The sequence below is a fragment of the Scomber scombrus genome, chromosome 21, assembly GCF_963691925.1.
Source record: "Scomber scombrus chromosome 21, fScoSco1.1, whole genome shotgun sequence".
Lineage (NCBI taxonomy): Eukaryota > Metazoa > Chordata > Actinopteri > Scombriformes > Scombridae > Scomber > Scomber scombrus.
The window spans coordinates 2,606,808-2,631,913 of NC_084990.1; the positions used below are offsets into that span (position 1 = coordinate 2,606,808).

Consider the following 25,106-nt stretch of genomic DNA (forward strand, 5'->3'; position numbering starts at 1 on the left):
CTGTTTAGCTACATGTTTGGACTTTTCTGCAAGTATTTCACCTGCTGTCGCTCAACTTAAACACATTAATGGACGGTCACTAACACGACCAATGTATGTTTAAGGGTATGAATTAGTTCGCTTGGTATAAAGCTTTCATTGCGAAAGTATATTACCTGAATGGCTATTAAAAATGTCGCCAGTCATGTTTAGTGGTAGAAGTGCCTACAACCGTGTCATTAAATCGACATTGCTTTTGCACAGAGATAGGTAGCATGTCGTTAACCAAACAGTAAACAATGCTTCCAGCCGAAACCGTGCAAAAAAGAAGCAGTTGAAGTAGGCGTTAACAGGCACCTGGGCGCAGTGATAGCAGCTTTCAAACCAGTCATTTTTTACACAAGAGTTCAGAAGGGGAAATTAGTATGAAAGAGATGAGTGGTTGAACTTGTAGTGTCGAAGAAAAACCGCGATGTTTCTACTTGTTAACACCCTACCACAACCTCGTAGCCAGCCCAGGTGAGTGATAGTAGTGCTAAGCGTCGGCAGCTAGTGTTGCATAATGACGGAAACGTCGAAGCTGAAGTTAGGTGTGTCTCCCAGCAGGTAGAGTGAGCCCTGAGTCAACGCTCTGGTTTCAAGCGTGAGTAATTGCTGTTTGGGGAGGGGGTGTGTATGTGTGTGTGTGAGAGAGAGAGCGTTTCACCGGTTTGTCAAGTTTAAGTAAAATTCACAACAAAATGACAACACGTTTACCAAAATAGTGACATGTGTTGTCCATAGCTGGGTTATATCTCACTGCAGTCCTGAGCTGAAGTGAGTCAGTGAACTTTATTTATTTCCATGTGTATTTGAGTTGCATACATGTAAAAAACTAAACTACAACAACAACAACATTTTCAAGCAAAAGTGGGAAAAAGTACTTTTGGGAATATATTACCATGCATATATAAGAAAATGTGTATACATATGTGTAGTATTATATATGCATATTATTATTATTATTGATATATTATTATTGTCACTGTTTCTAAAAAAGATGAAAAAAAACAAGAACATACTATTATTTACTTTATTTATTTTCATGTGTATTTGAGTTGCATACATGTAAAAAAAACTAAACTGAAACTAAAAAAACAATAACAACATTTTTCAAGCAAAAGTGGAAGAAAATCTACTGCTTCTCAAATTTGGATATATGAGAATTTTTGCTGATTTCGGCAGTTTTCTATGAAAATGACTTACCGGTAAATATGTTTTTGGGTTTAAACTGCCGGATTCATTCAAAAGATGCCAAACAAGCAACAAAAACACAATTATACCGGTTTGTCAAGTTTAAGTAAAATTCACAACAAAATGACAACACGTTTACCAAAATAGTGACATGTGTTGTCCATAGAATCAAAGCTGGGTTATATCTCACTGCAGTCCTGAGCTGAAGTGAGTCAGTGAACTGCAACTATGATTTGAATCCTCTGCCTGTGTAAATCACCAAAATAAGAGAATATTTGACTGACCCCTCACTGTGCACATATTATATGGTATATGTAACTTTGAATGTAACCCTTTAGACATAGACTATAAACTTTTGTGACTTCATCTGTCTGTCAAAGTGATTTTTGACAGGTTGTCATATGTAGCTGACTTTTTTTGGAGAATGATTTTAACTATGTGAGATAAAAGAAAATGTGCAGCAAACCGGTCCCACAACCTGGACAGAATACCTCTGAAGGACAGACATGCAGTGTCCTTCCAACTCCACCTGCACCGGTGCAAGGCCAGCCAAACAAAAAAGCCTTTGTTCTCAGCATACATGGTGCTTTTCCACCTGCAAAAGTTCACCTGAAACTAGTATGGAGGCAAAATAAACGCCCCTCCCAAAATGTAGGGCAGACTAGATAGCAGCTCTCACCTGTTCAGTTGACTTTATATCATATACTTTATGATTGTCTGAGCTGTCTTAGTTATACAAATAGAAGTTGCTGTCACAGTATTGTCCTTTTTCAAACAGGAGAGTTGATTTATTAAACCCTGCTCCGTCATGGTGAGGAGATGTTCCCTGCTTGTAAACTTCAAACAGAGCGCTGGGCTCAGACTGTCACGCTGTGTTTAGCGCTGTTAACTGTTAACTCCAACAATCTTTTACCTCTCCCAATGTGCAACACATTACCAAGCAGGAAAAGAAGCTTTTTTTTTTCTTCTGCGGTTTTCTAATGAGACAGCGTAGGAAGTCTCCTGCCCTCGTGTTACAAGGACAAGTAATGGATGAGCTGTTATGTTAGAAAAGGTCAGACAGAAAACATGCAGTGATGTCTTTGCCGAAGAGGAAGATAAAGTCAGCTGTGATAAAGTCAACATGCGTGCTGCCAGTATTCTGTCTGGTTCCAGCTTTTATCTGGACTGTGAATGAGTTGGCAGCAGAGCTGGAACATATTTCTCTATTATTTATCAAATGTCACAGTAATCATGCTGTTAGAACTGGAGCAGTTATTTCATTAATTAATGAGAGGAAAAGTAATGGCAGCAATGTAGATAATCAAGCAGTCGCTTAATACTAAGGAAAAAATGTGTAAAATATACTTGGAAAATAATTGAACATTTGTAGCACACTAAATATATTTAAAAAAACAAGCTGATTGATAAAAATAAAAGTGAGGCATATTATTATATATGTTTTGTTTTTTTAACCTAGGTACTTTTGGGGATATATATGTGTAGTATTATATATGTGCATTATTATTATTATTATTGATATATTATTATTTGTCACTGTTTCTAAAAGAGATGAAAAAAACAAGAACATACTTTTATTTGCTTTATTTCCATGTGTATTTGAGTTGCATTCATGTAATTTAAAAAAAAAAGAAAGAAAAAAAAAACTTAACTGAAACAAAAAAAAAACATTTTCAAGCATGAAAGTGGGGGAAAAAACTACTGCTTATATGTGATATGTGAATTTTTGCTGATATCTGCAGTTTTCTATGATAATGACTTACCAGTAAATATGTTTTGGGTTTAAACTGCTGATTGGACAAAATGATCTATTTTTAACATATCTTTATTTAATAGCCCGAATAAATAATGAATTGATGTAAGAAATGGTATATTCATTCATTCAAAAGATGCCAAACATATTAATATTAAAAAAGTTTTTGTTTAACATTTATCAGCCCTGCAAATAAGAAAGGGTGTGAATTCAGCTCTGTGCTCATTTTGGAGGCTTGTGCATTGAATTGCCATCATTGTGGAAGGTGTAGCCAGTGTATCGTCAGCTTTTGGTGAACACATTTTTGAAGATGATGAACAGATTTGAGATGGTGGTCAGCAGCTCAGAATGATGAGCAGTAAGTGCAGGAATAGATGCTCCTCAGACTGATTCGACTGTATTGTTTGTACAAGAAAAGAGGCTGCAGAAGTTGTAAATGAAGAAGTGGTTTGGTAAGAATAGAATTAGTAGCTTTACTGGTGGTAAGGTTTGTGCAGTGTGTGGTTTGAAGTGGTGGACTCTGGTTTGAATGAATTTTTCTATGTTAAAAATGTGAGATAAAACAATATTGACAGGAAGAGCTCAACATTACCATCATGTTTTCAGTGGTGTTACCACTACAAGCTGACATAGTCACACTGAGACAATAACTGTAACATCAGTGCCAGCAGTATTAAACAGTGTCAGAGCTCATAAATGCACTATAAATGACACTTTTTATGATCCAGCTCTAACGAACAACCAACATCCCATCATGATGAAACAGAGAGCGGCTCACCTTTCTAAACACTAAACATGAGGATTATGTTAATGACTGAGCTCTGAAACAGCCTGGTTTCACCCTGTCAGTGACCATCTCAGCTCAGCTTGTGTACGTGTGTGTGCGTGTGTGTGTGTGCTCCCAGTCACTCCCCCTCTCTTCTTCCACTCTGATGTCCCCCTGGTTCTGATTACAGGAAAGAGGGAGCGAGTCGGTGGGAGATATGATATCCTGTCGGCCCCGCCCAAACACTGACAAGATCCCATTTTTCTGTCTTTGTTAGGGACAGTTGGAGCGTCTCCTCCCACTCTTCTCGTCTTATTAGCTGCATTCTTTTACCTTTTTTAAAACACACCTGATGATATCCCTCCTCACTCCTCCTCGTGTGCGCTGATACGACACCATTCCCCCCTCCCCCCTAACCCTCGCTGCATCAATACGTGCTGACCTGAGAGGACTCGCTTCCATCACCACCACCCAGAATAGCTCAGCGTTGTCCAGCTCATCACAGAAAGGTGTCAGAGCACACACAGTATTCACTTTAATGCCTGTGTGTCCTCTCAGGCTTCACAGTAGCAGTCTAACAGGTTTCTCTCCACCTGTGTGAATATGATTTAATATAACAGCTTTGCAGACCCCTTTGAATATATGAGTAAGTGTTAATGCTTAGTATCAGCGTGGGGGGGGGACTGCTTATCTTTGCACCTCTCTCTCTCCCCTCGTCTTTGCAGCAAGTGCTGGCATAGCTGTCGATTGCATAAGTCCATAAGTAGAATGTTTTGGATGCCAGGCATTTCCTGGCCACTCATTCTTCCTGTGCAGCAGTATTTGTGCTATGTCGCTGAGAGACGGCAGCCACGGAGCAGCCCTGCAAGTCGAGCAGCCTCCTCCTCTAGGTTGTTATCATCCTCCTGTTCAGGCATGTTTACGCACTTTTTTTTTCTCTCTCTCTCTCTCTTCCTCTCCCTCTCTCTCCCATTCACTCCCTTCTCGGCCGAGATGGGTCGGTTGATATGCTGGGAATTTGATGACATCACTGAAAGGCAAGGGTGGGGAAATAACAAATGGCATCTCGCTAACTCGAGTGGAGAAATCAATCAATGAGTCAGGCTTTATTTGTTTGGAACTTTTCATACTTGGCAATGCTTTACGTAGTAAAAAACAACAAGTGACTCAATAGAAGTAGGAAACAGTGAGGAAACATTATAACTCATGAATCTGCAATGAGGAAACACCAGAGGTAGATGCAAATGTCAGAATTCAGAATACCAAAATTAAAAGATTAATATAATATAATAAAATAGTTGGTAAAACTAGAAATGTGAGGTGGGGTATTAAAAGAAAAAAAAGAAGAAAATTAGATGATAAAACAACAAAGAGGAAATGTGAGGAAGTAAAAGCAGATATAAAAGTAGAATAAAAATGGTAGAACAAGTAGTGAGACAGACTAAAATATAACACACAGAGGATGTTTGAGGACAGCGTGAGAGAATAGTTATTCTCCAGTTGAATTTCCTATCAAAGGTAAATACTGTATGGAGCCTTATCTCACTGAGAAATGAGCTCACTGTAGATCAAACACAATGTCACCAGTGTGACGAAACAAACACACACACACACACACACACTAGTGTTCCAGTGTTAGCTTTCATTTACAACACAAGTTCATTGCTCTCTGCTGCCAAGTGAAATTCCTGTGAAAAATCTATAGTTCAGAGTGGATCTGGGACACGTCACTGTGTGTGTGTGTGTGTGTGTGTGTGTGTGTGTGTGTGTGTGTGTGTGTGTGTGTGTGTGTGTGTGTGTGTGTGTGTGTGTGTGTGTGTGTGTGTGTGTGTGTGTGTGTGTGTGTGTGTGTGTGTGTGTGTGTGTGTGTGTGTGTGTGTGTGTGTGTGTGTGTGTGCGCGCGTGTGTGCGCGCGTGTGTGCGCGCGTGTGTGCGCGCGTGTGTGCGCGCGTGTGTGCGCGCGTGTGTGCGTGACTCACTAACTGGCCATTGTTCTTCAGATTAACCTGAAACTAACTTCCCTCTGGCAGTAACAACCCTGACCCCACACACACACGGCTAAGTAAATGAAGCTTTGTATATGTTATGATTCATATTGTTACACAAACTGTTTCCCTGTAAATATATTAATTGTTTTTAAACTGGGCTGTTTTTTCCCCACATTATGGGACATTTTTGAAATTCCACACAGTAATAAATCACACTGAATGAGTGTTAGTTTAAAAGCTTAGGTGTAGTTTAGATTTGGATGTAATTGTCAGAGCAATGCTGTACTTTTTAAAGGCTAATATCAATATTTTAGAGTGTTTTTTTTTTTTTAAATCAGATGATGACACAAACACCAACATCTTTAATAATGTGTTTTTATATTTAGTTATTAATACTTGTGACAAACATATGAAGCATTTGAAACATATTTCCATCTGGAAAATAAACACAATTAGTTTGTATATGACTTTAAACATGTTTATCTACTGCAGCTGATTGTCAAGTCAATATAAATATATGCAGAGTCAGCATATCTGTGATCGTGGTCCGTACATTCAGTCAGAAGGTCATTTATTGGTCCAGCTCTTACTCTTTAACATGCTGTGTCATTTTGAGTTTATTCTTGACCATGTAAACACAACGATAAACAACAACAAAAATCTTAACTCAATGTTCACTTGCTCTTTCTGGAGCTTTCACCTACATCCCAGAGCCTTGATCATCCAACAAGAGGTGTGTGAAAGCTCTGGAAAAAGCTTGTTTTATTATATTTATAGTAGTTTGTTTTTTTTAAATATATTTTTTGGCATTTTATGGCTATATTGAACAGAGACAATTGAGATATAGCATTTATTTTAAAATTTAAATTATATTTCATTTACTCAAACTATAGATGTAATATCCTTGTTTTTTGTTATAAATATTTTTTTAATAGAACATTATTGAATGAAACCTTTATTTAAAAAGAAAAAAGTATTATTATTATTATTATTAGTTTGTTTTTTAAAAATGACATTCCATCTTGACTACCTGACAGATTTCAGTGTTACAGTCACATATATGTTGTTTGGAATAAAGTATAGAGAGGAATACTCATGCCTGATCAGGTGTTAAGCAGACTGTTTCTTAAGGCGAGGTCACAACATAGTTCCGCCCTGTTCCTCTATGTGTGTGTGTGTGTGTGTGTGTGTCCTCGAGCCAAACGCACACATACCTCTGCTGGCTACTAATGCTTTGTGACTTTCCCTCTGATGAGAGGCGTACACGTTTCTTGTAGAAGTATATAACGATGTATTTCTACAGAGCGCTGTGTGGTGATGGTGTGCTCTAGTCTAAATGATTTAAAAAGCTCAGTAGTTTCCTGCTTGGCTCAGTTAGTTGAATATTCCACTGTTTGTTCCTCTTGGCTGCAGCTATGCTCCCGGCACGGAGGAGGAGGAGGAGGAAGAGGAGGTTCATCTAACTGTCTGAACCGCTCTTGTTAAACATCACTGCAAGCTCACATAATTGCGACGTTCATCCGCAGCCTCGGCTCTTGATAAGCAGCTGGTCTAGAAATAACACTGGAGGGTGTTTAATGAACGGGTAATTTGTGCTCTAATGTCTGTCAGGTTAGTTGAAAGGCCACAATTAATCATCAGGAGAGAAACAACAGTAAGCTTAGTGTGTCTGAACTCACACCTGACATGTCCAATGTGTCACTGCTTGTATTTAAAAAGGATGAACCCAATGTGAGGGTTGTATTCCTATCAGCACATTTCTCTGGTAGCTCTTTTAGAAGGCGTAGTGTTTGTGAAGCAGACCTCCCACTCTGCCTTTGTTAGCAAAGCTTACTGCTCTGAGCTCTCTTTCTGCTCCACTGCTTCTCCTGGGACACTCTCACACTCACAGGGAGTCTACCAGCTCCTAACCTGCACCTTACTGGATGGTTAACCTCCAGTGAAAGTTGTTGTGGAGGCTCAGTGGCTGCAGTGTTTGCAGTCTCAACTGTCTAAACTCAATATTTTAGGTGACTCAATGTTGACTAGAGCCTGACCGATATATCAGTCAGCTGATATTATTGGCCGATATTGACCTATCACAGATATATCATTATTGGTGAAATTCCCTGTGAAGTTTACTGTTTCCATGCACTGATGTCATTTTATACAATAAAGTTTAAGGGTCGATATTGACCTATCACAGATAAATCGGGATCGGTTATTATTTTGTCCGATATGTGCCGATGTCTTTTTAGTTTACTGACTTAATGCACTGATGTCATTTTATACACTTAGTTTACTGTTTGATAAAGTTTTATAAAGTTTATGGTTAAACTGTAAAATATAATACCCCCATTACATATCTTTGTCACAAGTGTTACATTTGTGGGATCATTGCAGAAAAATGTGTGTATGTATATATTCTATAATATTATCAGCCAATACATCAATATCTGAATTGCTTTACTCCCTTTTATCAGTATCAGCCAGGCTGTAATGTTGAGTAGCAGAATTGTGACACTGATGGCAGTAATAACCCAGATGTTCTCTCTTTAAGTATATCTCTCAATTGGTTAAAAAGGGTTCCACTCTATCACATTGTATATTTGCTTGTCCTACACTTAATTTAAGCTATATCATAGTTTAGTTTCATTAGAACAGCACACATTAGTCAATATTTCTGGAAATGTGCCAGCTGTTCAACTGCAGCCAAGTCTTTGTCAAGACGATGTGAAACCAATGATGTGATATATGGTTACAAATGACAGACGGAAGACAACGAGATGCCCTAAATAAACACTCACAGGACAGAGCACAGCCACACTCAGCTACAGTACAGTAATACAGAAACAGAGTTCAATACTGTTCAGTACATAGCAAGCAAGCAACACTGACTACAGCTGTTCCTCCACACATGCAGAATATCAATAAGCAGTAAAAAGATGCAGTTAAAACGGACACATCAGCACATCATAGACGATCATAACACTGTTTGACAAGTAGGAGAAACGCCTCACATACTGTACATACTTAATTATATAAGATGTTCAAAGGACAGCGTGTCATTATGGATGCACATAATAACACTAGTAGATTATTGAGTATGCTAGAACTGAAACAATGAATCGATTAGTGGATGATCAGAAAATGAATCAACTATTTTGATCATCAGATATACGTTTCAGTCATTTTTCCAGCAAAAAGTGCCACATTTTCACTGTCAATGTGACTCTTTGATGCTTTTGTTTGTCATTTATCAAAATCAGCTGGTTTCTGGACTTTTGGTCAAATAAAACAAGACTTTAAGATTTATAGATTTAGCTTTTGGGAAACTGTTACAGCGTTTTGTAGACTAGAAGATCACTTGAAGAATCGAGGAAATTTGCAGCTGTAATCTGTGGACACTTGGCTTAATTTCTAATAAGACAATGCTACAACTACAATTATAATAATTCAGAATAATGTTTTAAAATTCTTATTTATTTACTGTTACTGCAAACATAAAAAATAAGTTAATCAGCCAAGAATCTAAAACATAATCAAATTTTTTTGGACAATATTATTCTGCTGTAGTAGTGCTTTACACTTTCACACAAACAGCTAGACTCTGATCAATAAACTGACTTATCACAGATGTAACATCATATGTGTATGTGCAATTGTTAAGTAAACATCATTAAACATCAGTCAGACGAAGCTGGAGTTGGAAAAGTGTGACACAGCCCAGCAGTGAGTCAGGGCAGCACCGCTGATACGACGGTAATAACACAACTATGTCTGGATTTGGATCGGAGGCAAAGCGAGCCGCTTTTAGATGGAAAAGTGTGAGTCAGGGCGCGGGGCTTTGTCATGGACTTGTGACAGTGTGGATCATATGTCTGCCTGCAGCTCCCAGTCTGTTCACATGGCTGAGTGTCAGTTGAGTGGAGGGAGGTCGCTCTGTGGTTGAACCTTTTTTCCTCCACGTGATGAAGCTTAGCGTCGCTTTCTCTTCAGCCTCTAGTTCACCACCACTCAGTAATGCTGTCTAACAATGCAGCTGCACTGTTGTCACAGAGCTGCTACAAGAAAGAATGCAAGAATGATATTTTTCCTTTCATTGTCTCCCTCCTTCCATCCCCTCCTCCTTCCTTTCCTTTTTCCTTCTGTCTCTGAAGTGGCTTCTATGGAAACCGCCTTTATGTGTGACAGGTGTTTTCATCAGCTAGCGTGTGCTGCAAAGGAGTCTGTGTGTGCGTGTGCGTGTGTGTGTGGTGGCCCAAACAATGGTTTCTTAGTTGCGCCCTGACTGACCTCTGACCCTTATCTTTTCTTTGATGGGGCAGCGCTAACACACCCACTAATTTGTGTTTGTTTTGTGTTCAGTGCCATTTCCTTTCTTTCATCATCAGTCTAGTTGAAACTACCTGAGCTTCCATACATTCCAGACTGTACTTCCACCTTCCTCTGAGTTTTTTCCACAACAGCACTACAGAATTAATATCAAAAGCTATGAGGAAAAATAAAATGAGTTCATTTTCCGATCAAAATAAAAATAAAAAAGATGGATAAAAAAACTTCCGATATCCATATGTCAGCCGATCATTTTACATATAAAGAATATATACATAGATACATTTTTTTGCAATGATCCCTTAAATGTAGTTATCAACATTACATTGTTGTGTGTATAATGACATCAGTGCACTGCACACAACTAAATACACTATCAAAAACACATGTACATATATGTTTAAATTGAATTAAGAAATAAGGATCAAATACACATTAAATGCTGCACATATCAGACAACATATATGCCAATACGGGTATATCTGTGATAGGTCAGTATCTGCTGACCGATATATATCAGTCTGGCTCTACTTTTTAGCGTAAAATCTCCTCAAAAATCAAGAATCATGTTTGTCAGAAAACATGTGAGTGATTGCTGTCGTTTACCTAATAGTTAATTTTTAATATGGGCTGTGATAAAGAGGCAGACTTTCTGAACTCCCTCTCTCTATCTTTTAGGACTAGTGGAGGTTTGTTGCTTTCTCCACATAGAATGACAGTCACTCTTTAACAGTTTAATGTTCAGTTCTAGCTTGTAACTCAGTATCATATATATATATATATATATAGTGGGTTTCTTCTGTTGTGTGTTTATAGAGCGCTTTACAGTTTTATTGCTTTCTGCTGAAATTCCTCTTTTAAATGTGTGTATCCTAGAATCGTGGTGTTTAGTGTATGAGGAGGGCAGATATCTACGGACAGGACTGACATTCTCAAGTCAAATAGAACATGTTTGCAAAGCTGCATTTTCATAATAATAAATCAATACATTTCATTGGAATTATATAAAGGCAACATGTGTGTTTATTCATGGGGCCTCTGTTGTCTCATGTATCCACTCCTCTGGTTGGTCAGTCCTTGTAATGTAACTGAAAAGCTCCTTTCAGACGTGGGACATGTAACACTGAAGGTTAGCTGTTAGGTGAGACGTCATTCAGACATGACAGGATCATTCAGGAAAGACTTGTATTTAGCTCTTGTTGTATGAGAGGGAGCAGTGGGATTAAAAAGTAATGATTTAAAGGAGTAAAGAGTGTTTCTGTTCTCTCACACGCTGCTCCACTCATACATTTTACAACTTATTTTGACTTTATGGCTTTAACTGACCATTGTAAGACACTGTTTCATCAGATTCATATTTTAATGTGGGACAGAGCCCAAATATAGAATGACCACATGTTCAAATGAATGTTGTGTTTACATTCACTGACACACATGTAAGAAGTACTGCTGCTGGTCAGAAACTCCACATAACACCTTTTAACTAGACACTCATTTCATTTCAATTTACTCATATATATATGCTATTAACATTTTACTGTGATAGTTTTATACATGCAGCCAGCATGAATGAAACATTTAAATATAGGAAGAGGATGATGATCTGATGATGATTTTGATACTTTGCTTTTTGCTTTTCTTTTGCTAATCAAGAGAAAAACAAAATCATAATAGAAATAGACTGATTAAACATGCAAAGTAACTTTTTTTTCCTTTTTACATAAGACATCATTCAGTTGCATTTAATATATGTATTTAACTGTGTGTTGCAGCCTTTGGATTAACATGAATGCATTCAATTTAAATACATTCAAATAAAATGACAGTAGGGCTGGGCAATAAATAATATGATATTCTATTGATATTGTGATATTTTATAGTTATGGTGATATGGAATAAGTGTATATTCCTGCTTTTAAAGGCTGCACTACAGTAAAAATGTCATTTTCTGAGCTTAACAGACTCTTCTATTATCTGCCTTTATCCACATTTCTGATGATTATTTATCATAAATCTCATTGTGTAAAGATTTACAATATTGTCAAAATATCGATATGGAGGTATTGGATCAAAAATATCGTGATATTTGATTTTATCCATATTGCCCAGCCTTAAATGACAAATGATGTAATATGGAGGAAGTGATAAAGAAATGTTACAGGTCCAATTTCAGTCAGCAAACAAGCTGAACTTCATCCATGGTTTTGTCAGTGATGTAGAATAGGAAATGCTACCACACATGATTTCTCAGATGTTTTATTTATTGCTCTGTCATAAGTATGTTTGCTGTAGTTGTATCTGCTATTTTAATTAAGCAAGTAACCCCAGTAAAGTAAGTACTCAATGAGTTTCAGTGAGTGTAGTTTTGCTTTCTTTCTTTTGCACTTACAGATTTTCACATCACCAGAAACACATGGAAGGTGCAGTGCAAATACATGGCAGCAGTCGGTTCATACCATGAAAGAATAAAGTAATGAAGTGGAGGGTTTCTGTTCTAACGCTGCGACTCTTCATCTTCCTGTGTCTCTCTCTCCATCTTTCCTTCATGCAGCGTGCGTCAGTGGGCCTGCAGGCTCCACGCCGGTGCTGAGACAGGATGAAGAGGTTCAGGCGACATGGCCAGGAGTCCCAGAGAGATCGACTAAAACAGGAACTCTTCCAGTTCAACAAGGCAAGTAACACTGACTGATGAAAATACACTAAACAAGGCAAAAGATATGACTTCAAGATGGAGAATCATATTATCAAAGTGCACTCATCCTAAACCAGTAACACACTGTATCTATTTAACCCTTACATACTGTTCATATTCTGACTCATAATTAATCTCTACATCAATTCACAATCATAAATTCCCCATCAGTCATTAATAAATGTTTGAATTATCTTATGGAAAAAAGACATTCACAATCACTATTTTATGGTCCAGGTGAACATTTTATAGAATATAATTAATACAAAAAACACGTTTGAAGCTGATATTTGATTTTTTTTTTCTTTCTTATAAATAAGCACAGGTCAAACTTGAACAATTGCATATATACACATTTGTATCAACTGCATAAAAAAAAAATGCATTTTATTTCCATTTTTGTATACTGTGGGTCACATTAGGAAAAGTCCAGCTAAAATAAATCTGTAAAAGGTGTTTTTACAGCTCTCAAATGTAAACGCTGGTCAAATTTGACCCTGAACAGTATGTAAGGGATAAGAGGTGAATAGAATGACCATTTTTAACGGTACAGTGTGCAGAATTTTGTGGCATCTGGTGGAATGGAATATAATGTTTATACGTATGTTTTAATTAGTGTTTAATCCCATGACAATAAGAATCATGTTTTCATTAGTTTAGAATGAGAATTTATATCTACATAGGGAACAGGTCCTCTTCCACAGAGCCGCCATGTTGCCCTGACATGTTTCTACAGTGGCCCAGAATGGACAAACAAAAGTGACTCTAGAGGGTTTTGCAGCTATCGTAGCTTCTCCTAGCTGCTTGGAAGGGGAGTTGAAGTGGAGGGGTATTTAGTTGGTTGGTTACAATCTGCAAACTTGGATGAAATGATGTCATTAAATCCTACACACACATCCTGTTTACATATTTGATAGCCAGCCCAGTAGTCATAAAGGGCTTCTGTAATGTGCGACATCAAATCCAGCACTGCACCATGAGCAAACTTAACAAAGATGGAGTTCCTGTCTGAGCTACTGGAACTGTAAATGGTTCACTGCAGAAACACAATCATACTGTTGACTATAACACTGGTGAACTTTACATTGACAGTTATAAACATGTGTACAGGTAAAGCCACAGTTTACTACAGCAAGCTGAGGGTGAAATGTTAGTTTAGTCAGTCAGCTGATTGGATGAGATTTCTGCAGGCTGCACAGTAATCTGCAGCTTCTCAATTAATAGTGCATTTATACAGTTAATGCTTATTACATGCTTTATATTCTTTTGTATTTAATCCATTATTGTGAAGCATTATTTTTGACATCACTGCTAAAAATAAATAATAGATTCCTGACTTCAGTGCTGACTGAAAAATTACCCCTGTTGAAGGTTTCAAGGTACGTGTAATGAATTAATGATAATACTGATGCTATAAATAGTGAGAGCTGTGTGGTACTGCTCTGGCTCCTGTCTGAGGGCGGCACCGCCGTAACAATCAGTGAAATCGCTCTTCTCTTTAAGGGCTTGTAAACATGATGAGTGACATGTCTTTAGATCAGCAGATCAGGCCGTTGAGCGGGTGATGAAGGGCGTGTGAGGAAATGAGGCTCGTGCACGTGCAACCAGCGTCACACTTATTGACATTTCTAAAAGAGAAGCACATGCACACACAGATTGTTATAAAGCTGAGGCGAAGGGATTGTGCATTTGTCTGTCCTTGTGCTTTGTTGTGAGTATCATCTCAACCATGAAGCAGCTCTTAGAAATGGAAATGAGCTGTTGAATTCTGACTGAAGTGTGGTTATTCTCAACACTTCTCATATAAGCACACATACTGACAGCATCACATGACTTCTTTACATTTAACTCATTTACCTCATAAGTGCTTAAAGTTAGTCAGCAGTGACAGAATGAATAATGAATTTGAATGAATAGTTTATTTCAAAAAACAAAAGTAATATGTGCACATGGCATAGAGGTTGACAGGAAACAGGCAGAGAGAGAGGGAGGGGTGACACAGCAAAGGTCCCTTGCTGGAATGGAACCAGGGATGCTGTAACCTCTCAGCTACTAATGTTTTTAAATACACAATATCTAGAAATATTAATGTACATGACCCTATGAATAAAGAATTAGTAGATTCATAGTAACCAGTTTTATTTATTATTCTAAAATCTCTTTATGGAGTTTAATTATAGGCTTCAACACAGTTTGACAGCATCATAAGTCATATTACATATTATGCAGACATTTCTTATTCATTAGATCCCTAGTTTTGGAAAGAATAGCATTTGATATATTCTATATGTGGCTTCCAACAGAGTTATGTGTAATTCTTCTTCTGTCTAGCTGCAGTCTATCCTGTCATTGTCTCTGCTGTCATATCTCAGTCTCACCTTCCCTCCTCTATCTCTCTCTGTTTCCTCTTCAGACAGTGGAGCATGGATTCCCCCACCAGCCCAGTGCTCTGGGTTACAGTCCCTCTCTGCAGCTGCTGGCCATCGGCACTCGCTCCGGCGCCATCAAACTGTATCCTTCACCCTGCGTGTGCCGCGCCGGCTTTAAATGGTTTATTAGTACAGTAGCTCAACAGGAATCCCAGCCTCATGTTTGAACTTGAGGGAAGCAACGCTAATGAGCCACCGTGACGCGGCTAAGTCCTCGTCTGCCTTTCACATGGGCACCTGCTTCAGGTATTTCTTTTTTTCCCACGCTGTTGCTCAACAGCGCCTGCCATTCTCAGACAGCGCAGTCTGTGTCGCTGTGGCGTTTTCTCACAATGCTGCTCGCTGACAGTGCAGCACAGCCAGGCGGTACGCTCTCCCCACTGACACACACACACACACACACACACACACTGGTTTTGATAAGTGCTGGAGCTTCTCTCATAAGGATAATCCATTCATACAATGCAGCAGATTGTTCTTGGATAAAACAAGCGAGAGGGCAAAGAAAGAATGAATGAATGAATGTTATGAGTCAAAGTGCAGGACGCTTCAGGCCAAGTCCAGCAACAGAGCAGCTTCTGTTCTTTTTATGCAGCACACAAATCATTTGATAATGTCAGGTTCTAATCAGTCCTCATGAGGACAGTGTTTGTCCACAATGAGGTCAGGGTCACATACAAAGCAGCAGCCTGAGCTCACTCATCAGTTGAGCTGACACAAACTCCATTCCTCACATTAATGTAAAGACACCATCACAGCCTGTATCACAAAGCAGCTTCCATTCATTCAGGATGCCCACTTTCATAAAGCCGCCTCTTGTTTATCCAGCATGGATAACCATGGTAACAAATGCTGCACGGCTACACAACTCAGAATGTTTATTTGTCCAATACTTAGTTTGTGACCAAATGCCTCACAAAAATTATTCACATAACTTTATTTTTCCCAGAAGGGCGATTCGGCTCCACAGCCTACTCAGTCCATATAAATAAAAACTCAACCAAGCATCAACATGCCAGTGACAACACATCCACATATGGGTACAAAAGCACAAGCAGCAGACACACTGTAGCACCCTCAGGTTACTCAAGTATATTTAGGTTTATGTGAGGAGCCACAACAACACAAATTTAGAGAAAAAAACACCTGCAGTCCACACAGGTCTAAAAGAAGTGACCAATCACTACTGTCAGCATTCAGTAGCTTTATAGCAGAAGGAATGCAGGAATTAGAATAACAGTTTGTTTTTTCGTAGCACGAAGCACAAACATTCCCATCAGCCTCAGCTGCACTTTGTTTAGTGCTCATTAGCAAATGCGAAAAACTGGATGCCAGACTCAAAGATGACTCCCTGTTCATTTCTAGGAAAGTTGCTCAGCGGCACATTGGACTTCCTGCTTACCTGGATGTTGCTCACACATCCTGATCATTGGATCCATAGAGCATGCTCCCTAGAGACTTTTACTGGTTGACTCCCGGTTGGTTAATTTAATCATACAGCTCTTCTAGACTTTCCAAATGTTATCAGACTGAATGCATCCAACTCTGATAATAAAATGAGTTTCTTCACTGTGAATGTGACACAAAATGTATTCACTGTTTAACAGCCACTCCTGTTCCAGTGTTTGTGTGTGGGACAAAAGTTTTTTTAAGTGTACATCACATGACAGAGCCAGAACAGGTCGACCACTATGTCAGACTGGTTTCACAGCCCAGCACAGCTACTGGGGGCATGGTGCTTACACACTAAACTATAATGTACATGCTGCTGGTTTCGTTATTACTACTACAGTAGGAATGTGTTTATCACGAAAAGCAGTTTGTCCTTGACCCAGTGTTCAGATATGGAGCTCCAGGTGTGGAGTTCATGGGTTTACATGATGAGAATGCTGCCGTCACACAGGTGCACTTCCTCCCCCACCAGGTACAGTAAGAGAATAAACACTCAACACACTCAACAGCATTTAAAAAAAAAAAAAAAAGTTTCTCAAAACCACAGAGCAGACAGTGTTTTGTATGGAAATATATCCACATTCCACAGTATGCATGTATGTATTCATTGATGATGGCTCGTGTTCAGGTTGAACTGGTGACTCTGCTGGATGACAATAGTCTGCACATGTGGACTTTGAGAGCCCACAAGGGACTTTCTGAGCTTCTGGAGATAGGACGCTTCATGCTCACTGGACCGCCTGGGTAAAAAAAAAAAACACACACACACACACACACACACACACACACACACACACACACACACACACACAGAGAGCTGTAACTTTCCCAGCAATGTTCTGAGGAGCTTGGGGATTTAAATGCATTTCTACCACTGAAATCTAGTTCCAGTTTTGCTCTCTGGGCTCCAGCTTTGGCTTAAAGGACCATCTGTTAAGACAATGCATAATTACTCCTAGCTGTCAATCATCCTGCTAAGTGATCTCTTCTCCCACCCCCTCAGTGCCCCTCCAAGTGTGACCAGAGTGACAGCAGTGTTGGCCCACTCCTCAGGAGACCTGCTGCTGCTGGGGACAGAAGGAGGACACGTCTTTATAGTTGAAGTGCCGGGCTTCAGAGAGCTGGAAGAGAGAAATATCAGCCTCGATCAAGTTGCCAACAGGTGGGCAACAATCAATCAATCAATCAATCAATCAATCTTTATTTGTATAGCGCCAAATCACAACCAAGTTATCTCAAGGCACTTTACACATAGAGCAGGTTCTAAACCGTACTCTTCAGGTTTAATTTTAAAGAGACCCAACATTCACACATGAGCAGCACTTGGTGACAGTGGAGAGAAAAAACTTAAACTGGAAGAAACCTCAGGTAGGACCAGGCTCAAAGTGGGAGAACATCTGCCTCGACCGGTTGGAGGAGAGAGGAGAGAGGAGAGAGAGCAAGAATAGGAGAGAGAGAGAAGCACATAGACAATAAACATTGAAGCTAGAAGGTCCGGGACTGGAATCTGTCATCCGGACGTCTACAGGCCCAGATTACCTGTGAGACGAGAAAGCACAGACAACTCCGGGGGAAGAAGTTTAGGTTATTGAATGCATTAATAGTACATGAATGTTAATGGATATAGATAGATGAACAGAGAGAGAGAGCGGAGAGAGGGGCTCAGTGCATCATGGAGGTAGGAGTCCCCCGGCAGTCTAAGCCTATAGCAGCATAAACTAGGAGCTGGACAACAACATGTCAACACACTGCATACCAGTCATGGCCTTGATGTTGCATTATCAACACACTTTCAAAGTTGGACAGAGTTTTGGTTGAAGTGTGACTGTAAATGCTGCTAAACATGCTTCTACTAAACACTGAGTTGAAGAATGATGACTGTCAAAAAGATTGATTCATCCACTGTGATTCAAAGTTGTAGAAGAATAAACACAGTAAACAAGTTATGTTTGTTTTTTTAGTAGTAATGAATAACAGCAGTCTGTCTCTGTTAGATGTTTTTCAAACATCATGTGACTTGTATATTTTATGTGTGTTATGGACTGTATTTCAATTAGAGTTTGACCCTCTTCAACAAGACAGGCTCATAAGATAATGTAAAAAAAAAAAAAAACATTCACAACAAACACATTTGCAATGAATCAGATTCCTGCAAAGTCATTGTCACACAGACAGTCTGGCACCTCTGACGCCATGCAATAACACAAGAGTTCAATAATGGATTTGAAAGGATTTTAATTAAATACTGGATTCACATTTGATAACCCATCCCTAGTAGAGCTACATAACTGCTGGAATTCAGTGACCCATAAAAGCACATTTTGGGTGAAAGTTTAATGAAGTTGAACTTTGCCTACAAGACCTGGCACAGCAGCTCTCTGTCCATTGGAAATAATGTCCTGGCTTCTGGCAACGATGAACTTGTGTTTTTTTGGTGTCACAGCCTAGTGAGGGTCTGGTACAGCTTTGTTAATTGAACGCTGCTGAGAGAAAGACTGGAGTGTGAGATCTCTAAATACATCTGCTGTACCAGCTCAAACTGTGTAAAAGCCTAAACATCACACCATAAACTGGCATTTACAGATTGTTCAGCTCCATCCTGTCTCTGTGACTTTAGATTGTTTCCTTTACAAGACAGAGACAAATGCAGGGCTTGAATAAACAGTACAGGCTCATATTGACACTTGGCAGTTTTGCTTTCGATTTACATCTTATTTTCTGCTGTTTTATCTTCTCTCTGTGCTCACACAGTGTTACAGTTAGCTGGATTCCAAATGGATTTAACCTAAGCAACGTACATGTGTGTTGATTAAACCGCTGTCCCACACACACACAATACAGTACAATCCATCTGCGTGTCATCAGCATATCACCTCTGCACGCTGCCTCTCAGCCTCTACAGATCAATGCGAAGATTAATATTTTGTCTCCAGTCTTTCCTTTGTGTGTCTTCCACTCATTCTTTCCTCTCTCCTGTGTTTATCTTTCCTCTCCCGCCTCCTCCTCCAGCGTACCAGACGACTACATCGGCCGCAGGAATCTAGAACATGTTGAGGCCTTACAGGAGAACCCCGTCAACCCAAACCAAGTCATCATCGGTTACGGACGAGGCCTCATGGTCATCTGGGACCTAGAGAACCAGCGTGCCATCCAGCACATCCCCGCCACACAGGTGACTTGTGAAAGTCAGCTGCAGTGCTTTCAGTAGAAGGGTTTTAACCCGAGTAGAAAAGCAGCAGTGGTGTATATAGACTGTGGTCGGAAGCAGAATGCTTAATCTCATTATGCGCTTTGTGTATTTTCCATGTAACTTTTAACGTAACCATAGCAACTGGAGAGCGTGTGGTGGACAGAGGACGGAGCCTACATTCTCAGCTCGCACAGCGATGGAAGTTACTGTCGGTGGATGGTGGGCGGAGAGGACGTGGAGGAGGAGGAGAAATCAGACATTCCTTACGGTGAGGATGAAAAAGTGTCCGCTGCGCATTTTTCTTGAGGAGAAAAAAAGTTACTCCAGTGGCTGAGTGATGACATGTCTTTTCTCTTCACAGGACATTTCCCCTGCAAGGCCATTTCTAAAATAGTTCAGCTACCTACAGAAGATGGGTATGTTCTGCTTGTTCATTCATTTCTGTCACACACACACCTGTTTGACTTCCTCAAATATGCTCCTCACCGTTCTAATGTTTAACTTTATTACCCAGATGTGTTTAATGACGTCCCGTTACACATTAATCTCTGAGCAAATTGAACTGAACTTGAACCTGTTTTTTGTGTGTGTGTGTGTGTGTAGGCCTCCATTCCTGGTGTTCAGCGGCGGTATGCCCCGGGCCAGCTACGGCGACAGACACTGCATCACCGTGATCCACAGTAAAACACACGTAGCTCTGGACTTCACCTCCAGGATCATTGACTTCTTCGTCATCAGAGACGCAGCACAGCAAACAGGCAGGAAGCACACACAACACACACACAACACAATTCTGATGGTAGCATTTAATAATAATAATAATGATAATGCACTTTATTTATAGGCATCTTTCACAGCACTCAATGACACCTTCCAAAACACACATCAAAATGCACCAAACATCATAAAATCAGCAAGCCAGAGAAATAGAATATTAAGTTGAACACCTCATAACGAAACTTTCAGAGAGCAGAGAGAGGGTTAACTTTTTAGTTTTTACACTTCTTGTTGATGGAGGAAACGTTCTCAATGAATTATATTAAATGTTAATAAACAGTATTTTTGAATGGTGGGTTTTTGAATTTTTGAATAGATGTGAGTCAAACACTCAACAAAAATGTGTATCAGCTAAACAAAAACATTTTTAGAAAGTCAAAATATTCCCATTTTTGCATAATCTGGTTCTCATGAGGATAAGTCATCACATTTCTGGCTAAAAGAAACGTTTTTGAGGTATTTTGTTTCCTCTCTGAACTGTAAAAATGGGTCAAATTAGACAATATGTAAGGGTTAAAGATGGTGATACAGTAGTTTTAATCGGTAGCATCAGTAGTAGTATCATTAGTTATTCTGTAACTAATGATACTCTGAGTTATTAGTTTTCTGTATTTGCTGCAGGATTTCTTCTTTTCCATGTAGATTCATTCTGTAACCAGATCTCTGGAAATCTGATTACTGCCCTGCAGCATATAAACATGGAATTTACATAATTGTGCACAGGGCTGGAGATCAGTACTTTGTTGGTCCAGACTAAAATGTGTCACCTAATACCAAAAACACATTCTTTAAAGCGTTTAAAGTTATCTCTGGATATGTATTTATGGTCATGTAAATATTTTGTCTTCTACTCCACTTGTAAAGTCTATTCTCAGTGTTTGTACAATAGAGGCTACAAGTTTCCACATCACACTTGTGTAAGTTGTATACTGGACCACGATTGGCTCCATCAGTGATGTCAGTCTTAAACTGAGATTTAAAGTGAGTACATAGTGAGATCCTCCTTCAGTAGATGAATGTGACAAGAAAATTTTCAAAGTGAAAGAACAAGAAGCAAAAAATATATTTTACACACATTTTTTTAAACTAACAAGATTATTTTAGATTTGAAAAGTAAGCTTTTAAAAGTCAGTTTTAAATTTTTTGACAGTAGTTTTAACGGTCGCCTTAAACTCACAGGCACTACATACACCCATTACTGCTGTTTCCTGTAGTATCCTTCCTTTTTGAGTGCATGTAAACATACTCACTGCGGACTCCCACTGTTTTCCTGTCAGGATGTAATCAGCATTAGGTCTTGTCCTCTTTGATACACATACACCATGCAATGACACTAATCTGTATATTTATGTAACTGCTTTGTGTTCCGTCCACCTGCAGAAGATCCCAGTGCGTTGGTGGTGCTGGTAGAGGAGGAGCTGGTAGTGATCGACCTGCAGACGGAGGGCTGGCCGGTCATTCAGACGCCTTACCTGGTTCCCCTCCACAGCTCAGCCATCACCTGCTCCCACCACGTCTCCGCCATCCCCCTCAAACTGTGGGAGAGGATCATCACTGCCGGGGGGCTGCAGAGCACACACTACTCCAAAAAAGTACAACTTGGTTTTTTAAAAACTTTTTTAACGTTGTGAACCATTAACCTCAAACAGAAGCTTTAAACACGTCGGTGCTCCTAACAGTCTGAAGTCAAATCTGCACGTAACATTTTACCTGCTACTGTAACTGCATTTGACTCATAGAATTTCCTCCAGAGCAGTTCATGATATATATATTGTTTTCTGTGTCCTGAATATGGACACATTCCTTCATTTCTGGTAGAACAGATGGCATTAAGTTGGTATTATTGTTAAACTTTAATTTCCCCTCTCTCTCTCTCGCTCTCTCCCTGCAGGCCTGGCCAATAACAGGCGGCGAGAACCTGGCCCCAGACCCTCCACAGAGAGACCTGCTGCTCACAGGGTCAGTTTGCCTCCACTAAAACATATTTCTCTGACTGGCTGTTGGTTATTTTTAACAGTATTATTTTTATATATATATATATGTGTGTGTGTGTGTGTAGGCATGAGGATGGAACGGTGCGTTTCTGGGATGCATCAGGAGTCTGTCTGTATCCCATGTACAAACTGAGCACAGCCGCAGTGTTCCACACAGACGCCGACCCCAACGACAACATGAACCAAGGCACAGAGGGAGAGTGGCCGCCGTTTAGAAAGGTGTGTTTGGCGCGCTCTCGTAGCTGAGTGGTTACAGCACATTCCACGTACCCACAACGTTCCTGGTTCGAGACTGGCCAGGGTCCTTTGTTGCATGTCATACCCCTGTCTCTCTGTCACCTTGTTTCCTGTCAGCATACATGCCACCAACTCTCCTATAAAAGGCAAAAAAAACAAACTTAAATAATGTTAAATAGAAGACAAGAAAGGTGTGTGTTTGTATTACAGTCTACACAAAAGCAGAATAACTTAAAAGATGCAAACAAACTAACCCTTGGCTGAAGTTCACACACACTGAAAAAGTTCAGATTCTGTCACTATTTTTAGTTTTTAAGAGGGACTCAAGCAGTTTTACAAATAAAGACCAGCTTACTCATGTTGAATGCTGCTCAGCCTGTGAAAGACGTGGGTGTTTACCAAGCTTGGGTGGTTGCTATTGAGATGCATTATGGGAAGTGGAGGATCCAGTATTTTTGGAACCTGACCCAGACTTAGTCTCTGCAGCTTTGATTTTGACCTTTCATCTGTCTTTAGTTTACCACTTTTATGGAAGTACACATTGAATTACGGACATTGTTTTTTGTTTTTTTACTATGTGTTGTGCAGGTTGGCTGTTTTGACCCGTACAGTGACGACCCGAGGCTCGGCATTCAGAAGATCCACCTCTGTAAATACAGCGGTTATCTGATCGTTGCTGGCACAGCTGGACAGGTGAAATGACTGTTTAAAATAACATGGGTAACATATATATGATAGGCCTGTGTTTCATGCTGTGTGTCATTTTTTCCTCTAATTGTGTTTTTCAGTGTTCCACTAATAGATTTCTTCACTGTTTGTAAAGCACTTTGAATTGACTTTAGTCTCTCTGCATTAAGCCATATTCACAGCTGTGGAGCCTCCACATTAAGCAGGAAGGTAGAATATAGGAAAGAAGTTTTGCACACACACATAAATGCTCAACTAAAAGCCACTATTCAGATTTTAATCTTTATGTGAAATCAGGAAAACAAGGGATGAGCCCGATTACAATGGAAGGTTTTTAATGTGAAACATTAGCACATTGCAGGAAGTGTTTTTTAGTAGAAGCAAATGGAATGAATTAGTGTTAAAAAAACGTAATTTCTGTTAGAGAAAATGAGAGCAGCTCAGTGGTGAGGATGACATCACTCTGTCACACTGGTGGAATTAGTGCTGTGGAAACATTCATAATGCTGAATTAGTCACGGTCACAAGTGTTGAGCAAATTAAAACAACAAATGAGAAAACAGGAAAGCTTCTAACTGTAATCAAATAAAATGTACTTTCTATTATTGTAGAAAATGTAATAAACAGCATGCCTGCTTCTCACTGCAATTGAAGTAAATAAGAGAACTCAAAATTCATATGCTCCAAGTAAATAAAGGAATAAATCCGTTTTTTCTTTTAACTTGACTACATATTCTACAACTGTGACTCAAACCAACGTTAAAATACAGTGAAAGGGAAATGTAGCATGTAGCGTTTATGCGCTACCAGAATAATATAATATAATGAAGTATGAAGAGGGAAGTTGTCTGTGATGTTTCCTCTTCCACTTCAGGGTGTTAAAGTATGAGAAGTCTGCCTGATGCAGACAACTACTATTGTTGGATGTTATTGTTGATATGCTCATATCCCCAAACTATTAAAAGCGTCACACACACACACACACACACACACGCACGCACGCACGCAGGCAGAGCTGAAAGGGATGGACAGCCTCCTCTTCTTATCGTGCACACATATGCGACATTACTGTTTGATATTTGTTGTTTCTGTTCAGTATTCAAAATATACTGTGATATAGATGATAGGTTATAGCAGCAGTCTGGTTTGATATCAGTGTTTTCCTGTTTCTAGATCCTGGTTCTGGAGCTGAACGATGAGGCAGCAGAGCAGACAGTGGAGGCTAAAGTTGTGGACTTGCTGCAGGGTCAAGAGGGATTCCGCTGGAAGGTAATGACCACTGTTGGAATGTTTTCATCTTTTGTTACAGACTGTACCATCCAACAGTGAACCACGTCAGCACCAGTGATGATCAGTGTATTGATGGTTTTCATGTTGATCAGGGTCACACTCGTCTGGATGTGCGAGAGGAACCAGTGATGTTTCCTCCAGGCTTCCAGCCCTTTGCTCTGGTGCAGTGTCAGCCTCCAGCTGTGATCACTGCCCTCAACCTGCACTCAGAGTGGAAGCTGATCGGTTTTGGCACCAGTCACGGCTTCGGTCTGTATGACTACCAACAGAAGAACAACGTCTTTGTCAAGTAAGGACACACAGAGAGATAGGGAGAGAGATAATA

General features: G+C 39.6%; 1 protein-coding gene across 2 annotated transcripts in view; it reads left to right on the forward strand.

Moving 5' to 3' along the window:
• The window catches only part of llgl2 (LLGL scribble cell polarity complex component 2), a 31,747-nt gene that overhangs the window by 648 nt on the left and 5,993 nt on the right, over nt 1-25,106 (forward strand). For both annotated transcript variants that reach the window (XM_062442515.1, XM_062442516.1), the window contains exons 2-16: nt 12,585-12,708; nt 15,143-15,236; nt 16,997-17,078; nt 17,235-17,350; nt 17,610-17,768; nt 19,616-19,778; nt 19,935-20,064; nt 20,158-20,212; nt 20,400-20,554; nt 21,954-22,165; nt 22,465-22,532; nt 22,633-22,786; nt 23,393-23,497; nt 24,665-24,760; nt 24,874-25,070. In XM_062442515.1, the coding sequence (XP_062298499.1) occupies nt 12,630-12,708; nt 15,143-15,236; nt 16,997-17,078; nt 17,235-17,350; nt 17,610-17,768; nt 19,616-19,778; nt 19,935-20,064; nt 20,158-20,212; nt 20,400-20,554; nt 21,954-22,165; nt 22,465-22,532; nt 22,633-22,786; nt 23,393-23,497; nt 24,665-24,760; nt 24,874-25,070 (1,865 nt within the window). In that variant the 5' untranslated portion in view covers nt 12,585-12,629. The remainder of the gene's footprint in view (nt 1-12,584; nt 12,709-15,142; nt 15,237-16,996; nt 17,079-17,234; nt 17,351-17,609; nt 17,769-19,615; nt 19,779-19,934; nt 20,065-20,157; nt 20,213-20,399; nt 20,555-21,953; nt 22,166-22,464; nt 22,533-22,632; nt 22,787-23,392; nt 23,498-24,664; nt 24,761-24,873; nt 25,071-25,106) is intronic.